Raw genomic sequence first — 22,438 nt, 5'->3', positions numbered from 1 at the left:
CAGGAGACTTGTAGTCTCCTTGTTCACTGCCTTGTGTGTTTGCTACTTGCTACTGTATTGCCCACTCATCCTGCACATAAAAACATCAGAAGAGCCCTGCTGGATCAGACCAAGGGTCCATCTCTTCCAGCATTCTGTTCACACAGTGGCCAACTGGCTGCCCACAGGAAAACCACAAGCAGGATGGGAATGCAACAGCACCCTCCCGTCCATGTTCCCCAACAACTGGTGTACACAGGCATCCTGCCTCTCATCCTGGAGGTAGCGCATAGCCATCAGGACTAGTAGCCATGGGTAGCCTTTTCCTCCAGGAATTTGTCCAACCCCCTTTTAAAGCCATCCAAATGGGTGGCCATCACTACAACCTGTGTAATGGCCACTACATTTGTCAAAAGGACAAAAGCACCATAAATCTCCGGCACTCCTTCCTCCAAAGAGCCTTGGCTGCCTTTAAACTTTCCACTTTGGGCAAATCACTCTCTCTACCTCCGTTTTCCATTTGAAGAATGGGAATTAACAATGCCCTACTGCAGTGTTGCTTTGGGCAAATAAGATAAGGATTGTAAAATACTTTGCTGATGGAAAAAAACTATAGATGTCTGAGTGGGGGTGTACATATACATATAAGAGGGAGAGCTGTTTATGTGGATGTTGATATTATCCCTCTGCTCTCTCTACATCTTGGTAGCAGATCACAAGCCAGAAGGAGTTCTGATCATTGTGGCCAGGAAGTGTTCATGGATCGAACTAAATGGCAAATGCCAGCCCCTCTTCGGTCTCATCATATGTTCTTTGAGCCAGTTTGGATTTAGCTGCAGCTGTGCCTAATGGCCACCAGAGGCCACTGTGGCCCCTGCCAAATTAGCAGTTAAATAAATACACTGTGGCCACCCCGTGGCTCTCATTCCTCAGATCTTGCTGCCTGGAGAAGGAGGGAACAGGAGATGAACCTAGAATTTTAGAGATGGAAGGGACTTTGGAGGTCATGTAGTCCAACCCAAGAGCATCCATAGAGGGGCGCAAGGGGATAGTTGACCGTTCCTCCTGAATGAAACATAACGCTTAGATTCCCAGCTTTCATTCTGAAAAAAAGGCAAATCTTTAGCCCTTGTAGAACCCAAGATACAAGGCAAAACGTGCACACATGATTCTGCCCATTAGTTTTATGAGCAACTACACTGCTCCCGCCTTTCAGTGTTTTTAGCCAATGAATGAAATCATAACAATGACTGACACATCAACTGTCTAGAGAAGTTCATGGAGGGCAACTTGTGGCCCTCCAGATGTTTTGCCCTACAATTCTCATGAACCCACAACATTGACTATGCTGGCTAGGGCTGATGGAAGTTGTAGTAGGCCAAAACATCTGGAAGGCCACAAATTGCCCACTCCTGAGATAGACCCTTTGGTCTGACCAGCATGGCTCTTATGTTCTTATATAATATTTGGCGGCAGTTGTTTATTCCATGGGTGGGCAGGAAGTAGCTCTCCAGATGTTTTGGACTTCAGCTCCCAGCATCCCCTGCCATTTGCCATGCTGGCAACGGCTTCTGGGAGTCGAAGCCCAAAACATCTGGAGAGCTACTTTTTGCTCTGGAGCAGCCTTCCTCGAACCTTGTGCCCTCCAGATTTAGTGGGCTACAACTCCCAGCATCCCAGATTCTGGGAATTGCAGTCTACCACATCTGGAGGGCGCCGGGTCGGGGAAGGTCTCTCTAGAGAATGCTGGGAATTGTAGTCTCGTAGTAGGTCCGCTCGGCGCGGTGGCTGCCGGGAGTCCTCACGCACCCCCTCGTACGCACCGTCTCACTCCGACAACTCCCTAATGAACCCTACCGTTGGGGGCGGCAGTTCTTCCCCTCGGGCCGCCTGGGCGCCTCGGCCCAGCTTCCCCTCACCTGCATCATTTCGTAAAGCCGGTGTTTCTCCGCGTACAGCCCCATCTGCGGAGGGATATAGAGGGGCCTCGAAGTGGCGTCCATGGCGGCCTTAGCAACCGCTCGTCGCTAGGCCGTGATGTCATCAGGAGGAGACGAAACCAGTGCCCGTCCCCTTTGGCCGCGCCCTCGCCCTCTCTCCAGGCCTGCCGGCGAGCGCAGAAGCCGGGACGTCATCAAACAGCGACAGGCCTCTCTTTTCCCCCCTCCCTCCCCCATTTACAAATTAAAGGGACAGCGACATCCATGTATCTTATGCCTGACAACAACATGAGGGGGGCAACCTCTCCACGTTGCCATGTGAAAAAGCCTACACGTGACAGTTTCGATACCCACTCACACACGGCTAGTCCTCGACTGCCCTTTATTTATTTATTTATTACATTTATATCCCGCCTTTTTTCCTCATTTAAGGAGCCCAAGGCGGCATACATAATCTTCCTCCTCTCCATTTTGTCCTCACAACAACAACCCTGTGAGGTGGGCTGGGCGGAGAGTCTGTGACTGGCCCAAAGTCACCCAGTGAGCTTCCACGGCCGAGTGGGGACTAGAACCCGGGTCTCCTGACTCCCAGTCCAGCGCTCCAGCCACTACACCACGCTGGCTCTCCTTTACCCTCCATTTCATACATCTGGGGTGGGCCACATCTGGCCTTCCACATGTTTTCCTACAACTCCCATCATCCCTCACCATTGGCTATGCTGGCTAGGGCTGATGGGAGTTGTAGGCCAAAACATCTGGAGGAGAAGATGGCCGCCCCTGTCATATATCCTACCCTTCATGTCTTCTCTTTTGTGTGTGTCAACACAGTGCTAGGCGCTGGACAGAAATTTCCAATGGCGCAGAGCCGTCTCATACTTCCCATAGCTCTCCTATTCTCCCCGATGTCCTTGCCACCTTTATTCACAGCAGGGCGCTGTGGGGTGCTGCGTGCTGCGTGTGCTGATATAAAGACAGCACACAGGGACACAACATATATCTAAAAACCATTTTTAAACACTCAGCCAACTGACCCTTGGCTCTTCTCATGTTCTCACGCCTCTGGACAGCCCCGCTAGTAGGGCGTGGAAGGAGACCGAAGCAGGATGAGACAGATATTCCCCCTGCTGCCTCCATCAGGCGTGCAAAGGTAGAGTGCTTCGGAGTGTGGAGGCTCCATCTCGCTCTTCTGCCAAGGCAGTCGCTAGTCCTGAACTGTCTTACCAGCTTCGCCTTGCTCTTGGATCAGACCGCGAGTCCTCTGCCTTGCAATGCCGAGCTTGCCCCAGAGGTGTGCTGCACGCGGACCAGTGGAGGCGGGAACACCTGGGGTAGCTCCGTGAGAGTTCTGACCGGTTCTGACTGAAACCGGAGTGGCTTCACCGCCCCACGGGCATCAGAGCCACCAGCCTGCACTGCCAGGGCCCGGGCAGCTGTCCCCCCGTGGAGGCTGGTGGCTCCTCTTTGAGTGGGGCGGCACAGCCGCTCTGGGCTCCAGCCTGAACTCCCGAGGAGCTCTCCGAGGTGCTGAAGCCTAGCCCCATGATAGGGTGGGCACCCCGGGCAGCTCCTCGAGAGCTCTGGCTGGTCCTGACTGAAGCCCAGCGCCTCCGCTGCCAGGGCCCCGGGGAGCTGGCCCCGGTGGCTCCCGTTTCAGCGGGGCGGCAAATCCGCTCGGGGTCGCGGCCAGAGCCAGGCGGAGCCGTCCAGGAGCTCTCCAAAGTGCTCTCCGGGTTCAGCACTTCGGAGAGCTCCTTTCGGGCGCCGCCTGGCTCTGGCCGCAACCCCGAGCGGAGGCGCCGCGCCCCTGGCGTGGGGGCCCCCGGCCTCCGGCCCCCGGCCGGCCCGCGGGGCAGGCGCTCCGCCGCGGCCGGCGTCCCGGCCCCTGCTCGCCTCCAGGCTGGTGGGGAGGCGGGCGGCCACGTCAGCCTCCTCCTCCTCCTCCGGGCGCGCCCGCCGCCCGCGCCCGGTTGCCCGGGGAGACGCTTGTAACAATTGCCCGGGCGCCTCGCCTCGCCTCGCGCTCGCCCAGCCGGGAGCCGCGCGGATCCATCCAGGGGGCTGCGGGGACGGCAGCTCCGGGACATGCAGGATCGCGGAGAAGAGCGCAGGTGAGCTGCTGCGCGCGCGGGAGGAGGCGTGCGGGAGCGACCTGGTTGGGAGCCTCACGAATCCTGCTCGATGGGCAGGGTTGTTGTGCGGGGATATGGCCGGTTGGAAGCCAGATGGACCGGGTTGCAGAGAGCGCGACTCACGGTGGTCAGGCCTGCCTTGCAGGGCTGTCGTGAGCCAATGTGGAAAGTTGGAAGCCAGAGAGACCAGGTCGTGGAGAGCGTGAATTGTGCTGGTCGAGCCGACACTGCAGGGTTCTTGTGAGCAAATGGATGCCTGGCCTGGGGAAAGCTGGAAGCCGGAGCAACTGGGTTGTGGAGATCATGAATCGTGATCGTTTGGCCTACCTCGCGCGGTTGTTGTGAGGGAATGTGGAACGTTGGAAGCCGGAGGGAATGGGTTGCAGAGATCATGAGCTGAGCAAGTTGGGCCTACCTTGCAGGGCTCTTGTGAGGGAATGTGGAAAGTTGGAGTGGGTTGCAGAGATCATGAATCATGCAAGTTGGGCCTACCTCGCAGGGTTCTTGTGAACAAGTGGATATCTGGCATGGAGAAAGTTGGACACCAGAGTGACTGGGTTGTGGAGAGCATGAGTCGTGCTAGTTGGGCCTACCTCACAGGGGTCTTCTGAGGGAATGTATGCCAAGCACTAGGAACATTCTAAAACGCTGCTGAAACGTGACGGGGGAATGCCATAGCTCAGCGGCAGAGCACATGCTTTACGCTGGAGATCTTCCAGGGTTTGACCTCAGCATCTCCAGGTACAGCAAGGAAAGACCCATGTCTGAAACCACAGAAAGTGGCTGCTGGTCCGTGAAAATCAGAGCTATGCTGGTGTAAAGTCCAAATATTGTTGGGCTGGACCACCCATCTTCCCCCACCATTGCCTGTGCTGGCTAGGGCTAATGGGAATTGCAGTCCAACAACATCTGGAGGGTCACATGTGTTCCCCACCCTGGGTGTAAATACTGAGCTAGACAGACCAATGGCATGGTTCTGTATTAGATAGATTCTTATTCATTGCAACTGGGCAACCTTCCTTCTGCTGTAGACACTGGAGCCGTTCTGGGTTTGAACTTTGGAAATCCTCCTTCCTATGATGTGTGTGTGTGTGAACATATATAATCACTTATTAGAATGCTTTGCTAAATCAAAGGTTGAGCTAGCCCAGTATTCTGCCTCCAACAGCAGCCAGCCAAGAAGCCTCATTTAGTAATCTAGGGGAGAGTGCTTTTGAAGCTGGAAGCACCACCAATGACAGTGGATGCAGCTTGCTCTCCTCTTCGAACCGTCAGCTAGTATTTAGGGTGGTTAAAACAAAAAGGGATTGTGAGGAGCTCCAAAAGGATCTCTCTAGACTGGATCTTGGGGTCGTGGTGGACAGCTCAATGAAAATGTCAACCCAGTCTGCAGCTGCTGTGAAAAAGGCAAATTCCATGTTAGGCATAATTAGGAAAGGAATTGAAAATAAAACTGCCAAGATCATACAGCCCTTATTAGAAATCTATGGCACAACTACACTTAGAATAGTGTGTACCATTCTGGTCACCACAGCTAAAAAGGATAATGTAGAGTTGGAAAAAGTCCAGAAAAGGGGAACTAAAATTATTAATGGGCTGGAGCAACTCCCCTATACAGGAAGGTTACATCTGGGACTGTTTAGCTTAGAAAAAAGGCGAGTGAGGGGAGACATGATAGAAGTTATGCCTGGTAGGGAGAAAGTGGAGAGGGAGACCTTTTTCTCCCTCTCTCATAATACTCGAACCCAACGGGGTCATCTCATGAAGCGGAAAGGTGGGAGATTCAGGACAGACAAAAGGAAGGGCTTCTTCACACAGCACACAGCTCAGCTCTGGAATTCAATTCACTTCCACAGGATGCAGTGATGGCCACCCATTTGGATGGTTTTAAAGGGGGATTGGACAAATTGCTGGAGGAGAAGGCTAAGGGCTACTCGTCCTGATTGGCTATGTGCTACCGCCAGGATTAGAGGCAGTATGCCTGTGTACACCAGTTGCTGGGGAACATGGGTGGGAGGTGCTGTTGCACTCCTGTCCTGCTTGTGGGTTCCCTGTAGGCAGCTGGTGGGCCACTGTGTGAACAGAATGCTGGACTTGATGGACCTTTGGTCTCATCTAGCAGGGCTCTTCATATGCTCTTAGGCATTTCCGTCTCAGGAGAGGCTGTGAATGAGCAGCCTTTATGGGCGCTTGCAGCAGAACCTCAGACCTTTCCAACGGAATGTTCTCATCGAGGGGCTCCAGGGATCTCCTTGCTGCTGATAACAGATGGGCACTTTGTCAGTACCGATGCCTGTCATCCCTCTCACCATACCATGTATTTATTTAGGGTTTTGGATCGCCCCTCTGCTCAGTGAGCACTCAGGGCAATGCACGATAAAAAGAACAAAATATATAAAAATACAAAAAGCGACACCATGAATTGGGTTGTCCTGAAATGATTTATCAGCAAGTCCCCCAAAAAGGTGCTGGGAAACATGGGTGGGAGGGTGCTGTTGCACTCCTGTCCTGCTTGTGGGTTTCCTGTGGGCAGCTGGCTAGCTACTGTGTGAACAGAATGCTGGACTGCATGGACCCCTGTGGCGTGTTTCCGCCAGCGATGTACTCCAAACTGGCCGCATGTGGAGGTCATTAGGGATACATGACATCGTGGCCATCCAGCAGCCACCCAGGAGTTTATCATGGAGAAACCCGTTCTTCTGAGACTGGTTATTATAGACTGACTTTTCCTCTTTGGCTCGGTTACGGTCCTGTTGGGGTGTGTTTCATCCCCTGCACTTAGTTTGGTATCACACCTGCCCTTGACCTCTTGACCCAAGCCCTTAACTCCCAGTTTTGGGGAAGTCTCACTGCGATTTTGGAGCAGGACGCAGAGGGACCAACTTTTAATGAACATTGAAAATAAGCGCTAGATCACGAGCATGTGTAAGCGTTCTATTGCAGACAAGCAAGAACTCCCACCGCAGCCTGAAAATCAGATTTATCTCAGGTAAGCAGTGGCTCCCACAGAAGCCACTAAGCTAAGCTAAGCATGGTTGGGGGGGGGAAGTGTATACTGTCACTTGTGAGTGGTGCTGTTCTATTTTGCTTCAAAGCATTGCCCTTTATCCTTCTGTTTAAGCCACCTTTTAGGGCACAAACCCCTCGCAAGGCAGCTGACATAATCAAAACAATGCAATGACAAACATCAGCATTAAGAAAAATCCTCCTGAAAGTGTACTTGCTAACACTTTCCCTGGCTTGTAACTGATGATCATGACGCGCCTCCATTTTATTGTTTCTTTTCTGTCATTGTTTCTTTTTATTTATGTCTTTTTGTTGCGTCACTGAGGGAGGGGGCCCAATGAGGGTGTCTTGCCCGAGGGCCCTCCAGAACCTGGACCCAGAGCTGTTATGTGCCCTTTGACTCATGAAGTCAAAACCCTTTGACTCATGCAGAATAGAACCTCTGCCTTTTTCCTATACATTTCATCCAGCTCTCCCTTTTCTGCTGGTTATTTTTTGGATTTGCTGAGGACTACATAGCCCTCAAAGCTGGGTTTGCTGGAGTAACATGAATGCTGGAGCAGAAGATGACATCAAAAGTGCTCTGCTGGATCAACCAAGGGTCCATCTAGTCCAGCATTCTGTTCATACAGTAGCCAACTGGCCCAGAAGTAGAACATGAGCGCAACAGCACCCTCCCGCTCATGGTCCCTAGCAACTGGTACTGAGAAGCATACTGCCTCTGGTATTGGAAGTAATATATGGGGCATCTCCACACCAGCCTAAAATCCTGCATTTAAAACTGGGCCTTCTGCTTCTGTTTTAAAAGCAGGATCACGATGACTCCCTTTTTCACATGCTTCCTTTCCCCCCTCCTTCTCCCCGTATCTGAGTCTTCCATTATCTTTCATGGATCTCGCTCCTCTTCTTGTCGCTTCTCCTCTTTTCAAGGAGGGATGGGGTAATTTGATAGCTCAGTATCTCCGTTCTATTTAAAAACAGAACAAAGGGCATTTAGTGCAGGAGACGCCTTGGAGGTTGACAGCCTCATGTTAATTGCCCACAAACTTCTGTGAAGGAGCCATCTCAATCACAGGATACAAGCTCCGTGTGAAGAAAGCCATAGCCATCACAGCATTCATAGGAGTCCGTCTGTAGGAAGGAGTCTCCCTTGCAAATTCTGTCCCTCTCCCAGGTTGGCTGGGATTACATCTGGCTTCGGGGACAGGGGAAACACACTGAAAACTGTTTTTTGCAAGGGAGAATCAATGAGTGGAGGGTTAAGCAACCCTCTCCCAAGCAAGAGACACCCGGTTTTTGCTTCATGTGGGAAACACAGAGTTAGGGACCAGCTGATTTTCCTCAAAAAATGTTGTTCCACCCTGAAGAGATAGTTGTGTAGAATGCTTCAAAGTATAAACTTCCCACCGTTCCACACTTGGGCTTACGATCTAAAAGACATGACAGAAAAGGAAAAAGAGATGAAGAAGCGGGGGGGAGATGAAGCATATTCCAGCACCATTTCATAAAGTTACTGTTCTTATGAATGACCAGACGGGATGAAGAGTTCAGGGAGCCTGATGGAATGGCTGCTGCGAGGCATCAAGGGTCAGCATGGTTGAGCCATGGCCTAGGGCTCTCATGAGAGGAGGGGCCCACTGGATGTGCTCCTCCTCTTCAGCGCTGGAACATGCTTGTTCACTTGCGTCTTGCTCATGGTGGTGAGAAGGAGTGGGAGATGCCGCGGCCGCCCCGCTCCCTGGTTCTCTGCCTGCCGAGCAAGCAAGCGATGAGAAAGAGGAGAGGAGCAAGAACAGCCAGTGACCATTGCGGTTGGAAGGTAGACTCACTGAGGAAGGGTGCCCATTAAAGGGGTCTTGCCAAAGGGCCCTCCAAAATCTAGAACCGGTGCTAGATAGGTTGGCCACCTTCATTCCAACCCAGCCTACCATGACACCTACACAAACCCTAATGCTCCATTGAAGTTCATAGCTGCGCATGGTCCATGCTCCAAGCCACTGACTCCTCTAGTGACTTGTCTCTCTGATAGCCACAAGCGAGCAAAGGTTAACATCAGCCCCAGGGTCTCCTCCTCCCACCGCCCATCAAGCTAGCCTCCCGTTTAATGGTCAGAGGGAAATCTAAAGCCGCTTGGGCCATCGTTTTTATGCTAGCCAGGAGGAGATGTCCCTCCCTTTGGTCTTTTCACAGCGTCACAGTTGATGCATGGCTACATTATGTTTACAATCAACTCGCTCGGGTTTATGGCGTCTGATTGTCAGTGGTCCCCTCTGAGTTGTCTGCCTGTATCTGCAGCATCATTACAACCATATTGACTTAGTGTTTGGGGCTCTGGGACTACAGAGCCTGAACGTAATACATCTTCCTCGCTTTCTCTCCCGTAAACCACACACACACGGTGCAGCTCGGCCCTTCTGTGGCAGTCAGCTCCGGGAAGGAAGAGACACTTGCTAGCGCCCACAGAAGCAAAAGCAAGCAGAACTACCAACAATTAAACCAAAGACTTGGATCATCTGAGATGTACTAAATGGCATAAGATTGTATAAAAGCACTAATCAACTAAGGGTGCAATCCTATGCATGTTTAGATAGAAAAAGTCAATTCCCAGCATGCTGCAGCCAGCATGGTTGGCTGAAGAGATGCTGGGAGTTGTAGGAGCTTTTTCTGTCTAAACATGCATAGGATTGGTCCTAAGTTGATTTGAACGTCTTTTAAACTGGCTCTAGCTTGTGTTTATTGCCCCCTATAATTAATGCTGTGTTGCCACGCTTTCTCTGCGTAAAGCAATTCTGCTGTGAGTCATACCAGACTTTCCAACAAGTATCATCTACACCCAGCCTTCCCCCCAACCTGGCCCCTCCAGATGTGGGGGACTACAACCATGGGTGCAGTGGTCCATTTTGAAGTGCAGGCAGTCATCATGACCGTCCCCATAGCCACACCCCCAAGGAGAGTCCCCAAAATACACACAGCTGCGTGGATCTAAGTCAATGAACCAGTTTTCATCTCCAGCAGGAGCAGGTATTTGGTAAAGCTCATGGGTTCTCACTGCCCATTCCAGAGCAAGCCGCCCCAAAATGCTCTGCATCATGGCAGGGGACAACTTATTGTTGTTGCTGGGAAAATCCATCCCCCCCCCCCCCCGTGACTGTGAGGTCAGAGGGAACCTGAGCTCAGAGGGAACAGGGAATTCTGAGCATCAGCGTCCCTGCTAATCAAAAAACACCTGTGCTTTGACCCTGAGCACCCTGGCTCTGCTGCTGACTACAATTCCCATCAACTAGCTGAGAATTATGGGAGTTGCAGTCCAGGGAATCTGGACAGCACCAAGTTGGGGAAACCTGCACTTTTCCTCCAAGAAGCCCAAGGCAACTTATAAGACCCTCCTTCTCCTCTCTATTTTATCATCAGAACAACCCTGGTTAGGCTGAGAGTCAGTGACAGGCCCAAAGTCACCCAGTGAGCTTCATGGCTGAGTGGGGACTAGAACCCAGGTCTCCCAACTCCCAATCCAACACTCTAACCATTACACCACACTGGCTCTCAATGTCAGTTACAAATATTTTTTAAAAGCCACCACAAGATCGATGGTGCCGCTCAACTGGACTGCTTATTTACAAATATCCTAAGCTCCTCAGTTCAGCCTGGTTCTCCTTCTCTTCCCTCCCCAGATCTCTTGGAGGGGGAGAAAATGAATGAAATCAAGGAGAGCCTACGAAACATCGAACAGAGCTACAAGATCTTTCAGCAGCAGCAGTTCACCTTTATTGCTGCGCTGGAACACACCCGAGAGAATGCCCACGACAAGATCAAGCCCGTATCGAGCATTGGACAGGTACGAAGGCCATCCCACAACATGCCTTTTCTTGGGGCAAACCAGGCCAAGTGCAGGGATTGTGCAGGGAAGGGGCACAGGCAGGGCACCCTTCAACTGGAAGAGGTGAGGCACTAAGAAAAAGAGAATCCTCTTACACTGGTTGGTTTCAGACAACACGACAGCCCACACTGAGAATAAGTTGAAATGTGGGTAGTTGTGTTGTCTGAACCCAGCCGTGCTAACAAGCCATGGTTTGTTAACCATGAACAACCCAGAGTTCACAACCCAACAACAAACCATGGGTTCTCTTCCTGGATTGTTTGTAGTTATTAAATCATGGTTTGTTAGCACGGCTGGGTTCAGACAACACAACTATCCGTATTTCAACAACAACCCACACTCAACCCATACTCCACCTTTGACTGTGGGTTATCATGTTGTGGCAACCCAGGCACTGTCTCCGACCTGCATGGACAGAAAGTGAGAGTGGGATTGCAGTTTTATCGGGGGGGGGGCATGGGCTGTGCTGGTCTTGGGACCCCAGCAAACATCCCAGCTTCTAGAGTAAGGGCGGGCAACTTCCAATGGTGTTTGTGCCCATTTCTGGCCCCCGGAACCCACCAGCAGCCGCACCCCCTGTTGTTGAGATCGCCACTGCTTTGCCAAATTGCTGCTAAATTTTGGAAGCGACAGCAGCAATTTTGGGTCAGCGGGGGGCATGTGTGGCCCATCCCTGTTATGGAGCCAGATCTGCCCCAGAATTACCACGGAGCAGAATTCCAGCTTTCCTTGGATCCCTAGCTATATGCACGTGGCTTTCATTCGATCGCAAGCAAGCATTCACACTCGGGGCCTATGGCACGCACGGGGCCCTCCCGCACAACCCGTGCCTTCACTCACCAGAAAGAGGCTCCCTTCGCTCACGATGGGAAATGGGTCCAAAATTAAGGGCGCTGCAATTAATACACCCATCTGCTCATTGAAAGATATGCAGCTGATCTTGCCTAACTCCCTCCCTCGCGCAGTAAATCCGGAATGCATCACACGTTGCAGCAACAGCTTCGTCTTTCCATTTCTCCACCCCACCCCCTCGCCTTGCTTTTCTTCACCCCACCTGCACATCCCCACGGTGTAACTATAGCTTTGGAAGCCGCCTATTAAAAATAATGGCTGAGTGGCCAAAGTGGAATGATGAATGAAGAGGCAGCCTGTCTTTCCTTTGGGGAACAGGTGGAATTTTTCTGGGCTGTACTAACACAGAAAAATGTGTCAGCTCTTAAGTGATCAGTCTTTGAATTTCTCTCTGAAAAACAAATACACACACACACACAAAACCCTTCTCATTTTTCACACTTCCTGTTCACAATAACGTTTAGACCTGGGTGGGGGAACACGTAATAAGCGTTACACGCGAAGAACACACTTTTTAAAAGACACATCGACGTCTGGCTCAGTTTCCCAGCCTGGAGCCCACTCTCCAGATGTGTTGAACTACAACTCCCATCAGCCCCAGACAGTATCATTCCATCTATGCAGTGTCAGAAAACGAGGAACAGAACTGACATTTTGAAGAGGCTTGTAGCTCCTTAAAGCATTAACGGATTTATTCTGGCAGGAGCTTTCATGGACAATGTGCCCACAAACACCTCTCTTGGCGTCTGTCAGGCTCCCACCCTGCCCCTCCTGGTTTTCATTTTATTTCTTAAGAATTGTTTGTAATTAAAAACATTTAATTTGGAGACTGGCATGCTGCAAAGTACTGCCGTCCTGCACCAAAAAGCACAGTTTTGTGTTTTAGAGCTCAGATACTTTTCTTTCAGTCTCACCGGTTTGCCTTCTGGGAAATGAGTGTTTTGTGACCAGCCAGGCTCACCACTGCAGCAATTTTATTAAGGGGCAAGCCCTGCCCATGGCAGCCATTTTGTGAGAGCGCCCACAACACTCCCTCAAAATTCCAAATGGGCCCACCAACCCCTGGCCCAATTCATCAGATGGCAAATGTGCCAGTTAGGATTTTGAAGACCACATGGAAAAGGAGGATTACAAAGGGGATGACGAAGCGGTGGAGGAAGGACTTGGGTCCGGAGTGGTGGACAAATCAAGTCCGGGGGACCCACTTCTCTGGAAACAGGAGATGAAGTGGACATCATCCACAAAAGCTTATACAACGAATAAATGTCTTAGTCTTTCAGGTGCCGCAAGACTCATTGTTTATGCTGCAACAGTCTAACACAGCTTGTTGTTGTTCAATCGCGTCCGACTCTTCGTGACCCCATGGACCAGAGCACGCCAGGCCTTCCTGTCCTCCACTGTCTCCCGGAGTGTGCTCAAGTTCATATTCATTGCATCGGTGATGCTATCTAGCCATCTCATCCTCTGCCATCCCCTTCTCCTTTTGCCTTCAATCTTTCCCAGCATCAGGGTCTTTTCCAGGGAGTTTTCTCTTTGCATTAGGTGGCCAAAATATTTGAGCTTCAGCTTCAGGATCTGTCCTTCCAAGGAGCACTCAGGGTTGATTTCCTTTAGGATGGACTGATTTGACCTCCTTGCAGTCCAGGGGACTTGTAAGAGTCTTCTCCAGCACCACAGTTCGAAGGCATCAATTCTTCGGCGCTCACCCTTCCTTATAGTCCAGCTCTCACAGCCATACATTACTACTGGGAAAACCATAGCTTTGATTATACGGACCTTTGGCGGCAAGGTGATGTCTCTGCTTCTTACTATGCTGTCTAGGTGTGCCATAGCTTTCCTCCCAAGGAGCAAGCGTCTTTTAATTTCATGGCTACAGTCACCGTCTGCGGTGATCTTGGAGCCCAAGAAAATAAAATCTGTCACTGCTTCCATTCTTCCCCTTCTATATGCCAGGAAGTGATGGGGCCAGATGCCATGATCTTCATTTTTTGAATGTTGAGTTTCAAACCAGCTTTTGCACTCTCCTCTTTCACCCTCAACAAGAGGCTCTTGAGATCCTCTTCGCTTTCTGCCATTAGGGTGATATCATCAGCGTATCTGAGGTTGTTGATAATTCTCCCAGCAATCTTAATTCTGACCTGTGATTCATCCAACCCGGTGTTCCTCATGATGTACTCTGCATATAAGTTAAATAAGCAGGGCGACAATATGCAGCCTTGTCGTACTCCTTTCCCAATTTGGAACCAATCGGTTGTTCCATGTCTGGTTCTTTCTGTTGCTTCTTGACCCTCGTACAGGTTTCTCAGGAGACAGGTAAGATGGTCTGGTACCCCCATCTCTTTCAGAATTTGCCACAGTTTGTTGTGATCCACACAATCAAAGGCTTTAGCATAGTCAATGAAGCAGAAATAGACGTTTTTCTGGAATTCTCTTACTTTCTCCATGATCCAGCGAATGTTGGCAATTTGATCTCTAGTTCCTCTGCCTCTTCGAAACCCAGCTTGTACTTCCAATAGTTCTTGTTTCACATACTGCTGAAGCCTAGATTGTAGGATTGTGAGCATAACAAAAATGAGAAAGTTCAGTGACCGCACTATCATGGCTATCAGGGACATTAAGATCTTTTCTGTATAGTTCTTCTGTGTATTCTTTCCACCTCTTCTTAATCTCATCTGCTTCTGTTAGGTCCCTGCCTTCTTTGTCCTTTATCATGCCCGTCTTTGCACAAAACGTTCCCTTGAGATCTCCGATTTTCTTGAAGAGATCTCTAGTCTTTCCCATTCTATTGTTTCCCTCGATTTCTTTGCATTGTTCATTTAAGAAGGCCTTCTTGCCTCTCCTTGCTGTTCTCTGGAACTCTGCATTCAGTTGGATATATCTTCCCCTTTCTCCCTTGCTTTTCGCTTCCCTTCTTTCCTCAGCAACTTGTAAAGCCTCATCAGACAGCCACTTGGCTTTCTTGCATTTCATTTTCTTTGGGATGGATTGAGTTGCTGCCTCCTGAACAATGTTACGGACCTCCGTCCAGAGTTCCTCAGGCACTCTGTCTATCAGGTCTAATCCCTGAAATCTATTCCTCACCTCCACTGTATATTCATCAGGGATATGATTTAGGTCATACCTGAATGGTTGAGTGGTTTTCCCTACGTTCTTCAATTTAAGCCGAAATTTTGCAACAAGCAGCTCATGATCTGAGCCACAGTCAGCTGCAGGTCTTGTTTTTACTGACTGTATGGAGCTTCTCCATCTTTGGCTGCAAAGTACATAATCAATCTGATTTCGATACTGACCATCTGGTGAGGTCCATGTGTAGAGTCGCCTCTTGTGCTGTTGGAAAAGAGTGTTTGCTATGATCAGTGTGTTCTCTTGGCAAAACTCTATTAGCCTTTGTCCTGCTTCATTTTGTACACCAAAGCTATGCTTGCCTGTTATCCCGGTTATTTCTTGACTTCCTACTTTAGCATTCCAATCACCTATGATGAAGAGGACCTCTTTTTTTGGTGTTAGTTCTAGAAGGTGTTGTAGGTCTTCATAGAACCGATCAACCTCAGCTTCTTCGGCCTCAGTGGCTGGGGCACAGACTTGAATTACTGTGATGTTGCACAGTTTGCCTTGGATTCGTACTGAGATCATTCTATCGTTTTTGAGATTGTACCCCAGTACTGCTTTTCCCACCCTTTTGTTGACTATGAGTGCTACTCCATTTCTTCTAAGAGATTCTTGCCCACAGTAGTAGATATGATGGTCACCTGAATTAAATTCGCCCATGCTTGTCCATTTTAGTTCGCTGATTCCCAAGATGTCGATGTTCAATCTTGCCATCTCATGTTTGACCACCTCCAGCTTACCTTGATTCATTGATCTGACATTCCAGGTTCCTAAACAATATTGTTCTTTACAGCATCGGACTTTCTTTTCACCACCAGACACATCCACAGCTGAGTGTCCTTTTGGCTTTGGCCCAGCCGCTTCACTCTTTCTGGCGCTACTTGGAAATTCCCTCTGCTCTTCCCCAGTAGTATATTGGACACCTTCCGGCCTGAGGGGCTCATCTTCCGGCGTCATCTCTTTTAGCCTTGTGATACGTTCCATGGGGTTTTCTTGGCAAGAATATTGGAGTGGGTTGCCATTTCCTTCTCCAGCGGGCCACATTTTGTCAGAACTCTCCGCCATGACCTGTCCGTCTTGGGTGGCCCTGCACGGCATAGCTTATGGCTTCACTGAGTTACGCAAGCCCCTTCGCCACAACAAGGCAGTGATCCATGAAGGGGACTAACACAGCTAGCCCTTTGGAAATGGTTAGAACCAACAGTGTATGGTAAACAAGAGCCACAATGCTTCATCCCAACCTCTCTGTGTTACACTATTATTAAGTTATCTCCTAGAACTATCCCACCTAAGAAAAGTTCAAAAGAAAAGGGGGAGAAAAAAAGGTCATTAAAAAGTCATAAAAAAGAAAAGAAATCATTCCCTTTATTTTTTATGTTCAGGCACTGAGTGCTGTTGTTTACGTTGCTAAAATGGCACTGCTCATGTACAAGCAGGCGATATTAGCAAGCCTGGGGGAGCCCTGAGGCTTGCAGAAGTACAAAATACTGGGGGGGGGGCAATCTAAGGGAGAGGGATCCAAAAACAGCTCAATCAGGACTGAACATGCTCAGCGACCACAGAATGTTGCTTGACTGTTAGGGGAGAAAGAAGGAAACCCAGGGGGTACAGGGTAGAGAATGCAATATCCTAAACGAGGGAGACTGGCTGGAACCCTGAAAAGGAGTACCCCACGTGGCAACATTTTGTTTCAGGTCCTGCTTGCTAGCCCTACTAATCCCATTTCTCTTTTACTTCAGTTACATTTAGTTTGGCATTCTCGTCCTGACTCCTTCTATTCCAAGACCCTCTATAAAACTGATCCATTATTTCAGCCTCCCCCAACCTGGTGCCTTTCCAGATGTGTTGGGCTGACAACACATCTGGAGGGCACCAGGTTGGGGAAGGCTGCATTATTCCAAAGAAGCTTTGTTGGGTTTAGAGCCATCTCACCGTTCCTTCCTGCCGGGGTGTGGGCCCTCGGGAAGTGCCCAACCATGCCTACCCTTGACACCAGACCTGCATGGGTGTCCCTGCAGACGTTGGTGGACTGCAGCTCCCATCAGCCCTAGCCAGATGCGGAATGATGGGAGTTGCAGCCCAGCAATACCTGCAGAACCACACGTTCCTCACTCCCGTTTGGACGGGGGCAAAAAAGTCAGCCGAAGATTCTTTAACAGGCAGCAACGGCCAAAGGTTTGAGCAACCTCCTTCCAACTTCCTAGAAGGGAGCCGCCCCCTCGGAGGCTTCCGTGCGAGGAACGGCCTCTCCTCCTCTTCTTAAGAGTCATGCCACTATTCTGATCTATTCCTCCCATTATGGGTGTGTGCAGCGCCGGCGTTCTGTCGCGTCGGTGTGCCTGAGTTCGAAACCCGGCGGGGCCACTTAAAAAGGAGGAGGAGGAAAGTCCACACAGCCCCGTCTGCACAACCCTTGCCTTTTTCCACTGAGTCCGTCATCGCGGGACTCAATTAAGCAGAGCAACTCAGAGTGGCTTCTGTGCACAGGGAGGATACCTGTCCGCCAACAGCTGACCCGAGACTGCCAAGCGGCCAACTGAGGATACAGATTTGCAGCAGGTGCCGGCCGACTCCGTATTTGAGCTGGCAACCTCTGAACCCCATTATCTTCTTTCCCCCAAACCATCCCCCATTCGCATCCTCTTGTGCGGGAAAGCAAAGAGAGCGCAAGACAGTGATGGTGCTCTCTCGAGGCGTGTCAGGTCCAGAGGTCTCTTCCCCTTTGCAAGCCTGCAGATCACATCTCAGCTCTTTACAGCTGCCCCAGCTTTTAGTTAGAGCTGTAAAAAGAAGTCCATTAATCCTTCTTTTTTCACTGGGGGGCCCTTTCGAGGGCCACTTCATCCAAGCCACCTAGATTATTGCCTACAGCACAGAAGCAGCAAGGATGTTCAGCCGCAGCATGCGAGCCAGAGAGAAAGGGGTTCATTGCTCCCGCAGACAAGACCCGTGATGAACAGAGACACAGACTGGTTGGCACGATTGTGGTGTGGTAAACGTGTTAACTCTGCCGCACATGCTGGCCGGATTTCCCCAATGACCCTCGCTGGTGCAGCTGGCCACGTTGTTCGAACCCGGGCAGCATGGCTTGTTTGAGGGGGCACCAACCCTCAGTAACCCACAGACTGTTGTTAGGTTATTTGAGGGCTGCCACCACCACCCCCCACAACATGCTGCCCGGGTTTGGACATCACAGCAAGCCATGCCAGTAGGGGTCATTAGGGAAATCTGGCCGACACATGTGGGGTGGGGAATAAGCCCCTGTGGCTTATTTCCCTTCTGTGATTTTGCAAACTAGCCCATGGAGAGAACGAGAGGGAGAGTGGGAGAGAAAGAGAGTGGGAGAAGGAGAGGCAATGACATACACACATACACAGAGAGAAAGACACAGAGAAACAGAGAGAGAGAGCGTATGAGCGCACAGAGGGACACACAGAGAGACAGAGAAAGAGACAGAAAGAAAGAGAGACACAGAGAGAAACAGAAAAAGACACAGACAGACAGACAGACAGACAGACAGAGCACATGCAGAGGTACACAGAGAGAGACAGAGAAAGACAGACAGATAGACAGAGAAACATAGAAAATACACCAAAAGAGACAGAGAGAGAGAACAGAAACAGAGACGCACACGCACAGAGAGGCAAATGGAGACACACACAGAGACAGAGAGAGAGGTAAACGGAGACACACACGGGAGGGGGGAGGGAGAGACAGGGGAGGGGAGATTCTCCTGCTTCTCTATTATCTGTACTCAAAGGAGCAACACTGGTTAAGAACTCCAGCACAGACACTAAACAGGGTTCACAATTAAATTTTATGGGACACGACTGCAAACCTACGCATAGTTACCTGGGAGTAAACTTGGTTAAACTCTTTGGTGCTTAATTCTGACAGCACAGGTTGAACCTGGAAGACATACGGAACTTTTATCAAAAGCCCTTCAGCCAGCTGAAATTCAACCTTTCATTTTGAATTAGGAATGCAGACCATTTTGCAAAGGAGTGTTACCATTTAGTTCCGGGGGCTCCAACGGGCCCACAGGCACATCTCTTGGCGCCCATCAGACTCCCTGCCTCTCCTGATTTTCATTTTATTTCTTAAGATGTTTTTTCATTGTTATTTTTTAACCGGACGGCTGGCATGCTGCAAAGGAAAGTGCCGCCCTCCGACGCCATCTTTATTTGGGTTCCAAAAAGCGGCTTTGCATTTTGGAGCTCAGCCTCCACCTCTGCCTTGGACTTCGGTTCTTGGGCAAGTGACTTTTCTTTTAGCCTCACCGGCTTGCCTCCTAGGAAGCGAGTGTTTTGTGACTGGCCAAGTCCAGCAGGGCAGCCGTTTTGTGAGAGCACCCATGACACCCTCTCAAAATCCCAAACTGGCCCACCAACCCAGAAAGGTGGAGGGCCCCTGCTTTCAAGGAAAAGGTAAAGGCGATGTGCACTGGTTGCCCTGTTTTCTCTCACAACCACCCTGCAAGGGAATTTATTCTGAGACCCAGGGACTGGCCCAAAGTCACCCAAGGTTTGGGGCCAAGCAAGGATTTGAACCCCTAGCCACAGCCCCACAAGTCTCCTAGGAATGCCAGCCTACAGATTTTGAACGTCCCTGTGCTTCTGCCCGACTGGCTGCGCCGCTGGATTTCCAGTCGGTCTAATGCCCCCCTTCCTTGCTCGTGTCATGCCTGACAGGTGCAGACTTACATGGACCATCACTGCAACAATTCCACCGACAAACGCATCCTCCTCATGTTCCTCAACATCTGTGCTGATCTGAGCAGACTTTGCCAGAGGCTGGAAACCCTCCATTCTGGCAACCCCACAACCAACGCGCTCCTGGAGAAATGTAAGATGTTGGTGAGCCACAGCAATGACCTCAGTGGAATTCGAGCCAAGTAGGTCTTGATTTACGGAGCATCTTATCTACTGCTATGGGGGCAGCGGCGGGGGGGGGGGGGTCCTTTGTTTTTCTACACAATGCCAAACTGAAAAACGAAAGTGATGTAATTTCCAGCAGTCCCAAAACCCCGACATAAACCCATTTTTTTACCATTTATTCTGAAGATTATTTAAAATAAGCAAACACTAGATATCTCACACACTCACACAGAGAGACGTTTGTTCAGGATATGGAATGTGTTTCAACAGAGATCGAACATGTTAAGGGTTTTTCTTTCATTCAATGAAGCCTGCTCAACCAAGTGACTAGCTGTTCTGATGAGCAAGATATGCTTTGCAAGAGGTCAGCTGCAAGTCAATTGCTGCTGAACTTGCAAAGCAGAAGGGAGGGGGGAAATCTAAAGTTCAAACCTTATTTTTAACACTAGAAAGCATGGAAGGTGATTTATTTTTCTCTTTTTCTGTCTTGCTGGCTTCGTTTCTCAGATATAATACATATTCAATCATTTTGATCCAGGTGGAGTGGCCTTAATACTTTCGCTTTAACAGATATCTGTATAATTAAGATAGTGGGAGTTGCTGTCCAACACATCCAGAGGGGAATGTTGGGAGAGGTTGGACTGAGGATTGTTGAAAGGGAAATTGCTCCTGTGAGCCTGCTGTTGGCTACACCAATGCATTTGTGAACCCAAGAACGTCAGAAGAGCCCTGCTGGATCAGACCAAGGGTCCATCTAGTCCAGCATTCTGTTCACACAGCGGCCAACCAGCTGTCGACCAGGAACCCACAAGCAGGACATGAGCGCAACAGCACCCTCCCACCCATGTTCCCCAGCCACTGGTGCACATAGGCTCACTGGTACTAGAGGTAGCACATAGCCATCAAGACTAGTAGCCATTGATAGCATTTTCCTCCAGGAACTTGTCCATCCAAGCCATCCAAATGGGTGGCCATCGCTACACCATGAGTTCAACTCTGCACTGTGTGAAGGATGACTTCCTTTGATCTGACCTGAATCTCCCACCAGTCCGCTTCATGGGATGACCCCATTGGGTTCTAGTATTTTGAGAGAGGGAGAGAAATGTCCCCCTGTCCACACTGTGCTCATCTCCCAATCCCTCTCCCCGAATGATTAACAGGTACCCTCACGACGTGGTGAACCACCTCAGCTGCGACGAAGCCCGGAACCACTATGGCGGCGTGGTGAGCCTCATCCCCGTCGTCCTGGACTGCATGAAGGAATGGGTGGCCCACAGCGAGAAGCTCCCTCGGAGCATGTTACAGAGCGTGAGTGCGAGGAGGGCGGCCATCTACCAGCAGCCCGAACTGCCGAATCGGAACGCGAGGGGCTCTTGCCCAGGCCTGCCGCCTTTTGTCACCGAGGCCACTCAGACCTCGCTTAGTTTGACAGACAAGGCCCGGGAGAGGGAGAGTAGGCGGGCGGCTAAAATAAAACAGCTGGGTGGCCTAAGGAAGGCCATTCGCAAGTTTCTCGATGGGCCCTGGAAACCACCTGGTAAAAACGCTTTTTAGAGAGAGAGAAAAAGAGAGAGAGAGAAAAAGACCCAAACCCCCACATACATTTGCTTGGCATCTGGCGATTAAAACACAGTCTCCCTATATTCGCTTCAGTTACGCCCTTTCCTGATGACAGTGCAAGAAAAGAAACAAAGGGGTGGGCGGGAAGAGACCGTGGTCAGCTCTGTCAAAGCAGATATATCCTATCCCGCCATAGGGCAGGCGTTCCCCTCAGGTGAAGAGATTCTGCCCTACTCCCCGTTATGTTCTTTTTATCCTAGCTTTAGAGTAAGCCAGGCCTATACAGCGGAGCCACAAATTGCACACAACCTGCCATGCGCTCGCTCGTTTTTGCAGTGCCCGAACGTAGCCAAAGAGAACTTTAATGGACCCCTGGTGGGCCACCATGGCTAGCAAGCGGGCTTCGGTTAAGATCGGCAGGTCCCGTGTCCTGTGGGCTTGAGTCCGATACCTCGAGCCGGCAGGTGCCTCCAGCGCAGGTTACATATTGTGGGAGAGGGGGGGCAGTGTGCTATGGCAGGGAGGACCCATTCTCACAGAGTTTTTATTGAGATGGCACAAAACGCCCCTCGCAAATTTGGACACCCGGTTGGCCCCCAGCTCACCGCCCTCTGGCAAAGGCTGGACCAGGCACTAGTAAACCACTACAGAATTTGGGGTCAGATTAGAAAGCAGTTGCCCCCATTGGAGTCGAGCTTGGCTCACAGGGGGAGATGGGGAAGGGGAACAGTCTAGGACAGGGAATATTTTTTATACTTAAATGTCAGTTCAGTATCGAGGCCGAATTGCACTTTTTAACCACACCTCTGGGAAAGAAAAAAGACAGGCAGCCAATGGCGGGAGCATACACTCTCTCTCTCACTCTCTCACACACACACACACACACACACACACACGCACACAAACTCATGCCAACATCTGTCGGGGCAGGGGAGACCCGTGTTTTCAGAAGAAATTGAGATTGTAACATTAGATCTTCTCAGCACAACTCGCCTCCTTTTGTCTGATTACTTTTCTCCCCTCCACGCAGGCTGCTTAGCTCCTGTCTTTTTTGCCTCCTGCCGGAAGATGCTTCTGAATAAAGCCATTTCCCCTGCATGCACGGCTCGT

The 22,438-nt window shown here is 50.4% G+C and overlaps 2 protein-coding genes across 6 annotated transcripts in view; one reads left to right on the top strand and one right to left on the bottom strand.

Moving 5' to 3' along the window:
* The window catches only part of AK8 (adenylate kinase 8), a 133,116-nt gene extending 131,042 nt beyond the window's left edge, over window positions 1-2,074 (bottom strand). For 3 of the 4 annotated variants that reach the window (XM_084821048.1, XM_084821047.1, XM_084821046.1), the window contains exon 1: window positions 1,899-2,047. In XM_084821048.1, coding sequence (XP_084677174.1) covers window positions 1,899-1,982 — 84 coding nt within the window. In that variant the 5' untranslated portion in view covers window positions 1,983-2,047. Of the gene's footprint in view, window positions 1-1,898 lie in introns of all 4 variants that reach the window. The other variant, XM_084821049.1, reaches the window with a different exon arrangement.
* Window positions 2,075-3,813: 1,739 nt separating this feature from the next.
* On the top strand, window positions 3,814-22,425 carry SPACA9 (sperm acrosome associated 9). Of its 2 annotated transcripts, XM_084821157.1 has the most exons (5): window positions 3,814-4,027; window positions 10,726-10,889; window positions 19,583-19,785; window positions 20,929-21,076; window positions 22,359-22,425. In XM_084821157.1, the coding sequence occupies exons 2-5, from the start codon at window positions 10,746-10,748 to the stop codon at window positions 22,365-22,367; spliced, it is 504 nt and encodes a 167-aa protein (XP_084677283.1). In that variant the 5' UTR covers window positions 3,814-4,027; window positions 10,726-10,745; the 3' UTR covers window positions 22,368-22,425. The 2 variants fall into 2 exon arrangements, with proteins under 2 accessions (XP_084677283.1, XP_084677282.1); XM_084821156.1 differs by lacking the exons at window positions 3,814-4,027; window positions 22,359-22,425 and having other exon boundaries at window positions 10,739-10,889; window positions 20,929-21,322.
* Window positions 22,426-22,438: the final 13 nt, after the last annotated feature.

This window comes from Heloderma suspectum, chromosome 14, assembly GCF_057233095.1.
Source record: "Heloderma suspectum isolate Gila_16-S chromosome 14, 16-S_ref, whole genome shotgun sequence".
In the NCBI taxonomy this organism is placed as follows: domain Eukaryota; kingdom Metazoa; phylum Chordata; class Lepidosauria; order Squamata; family Helodermatidae; genus Heloderma; species Heloderma suspectum.
The sequence above is the reverse complement of the archived record's forward strand: the minus strand, read 5'-3'. Positions and strand labels throughout refer to the sequence as shown.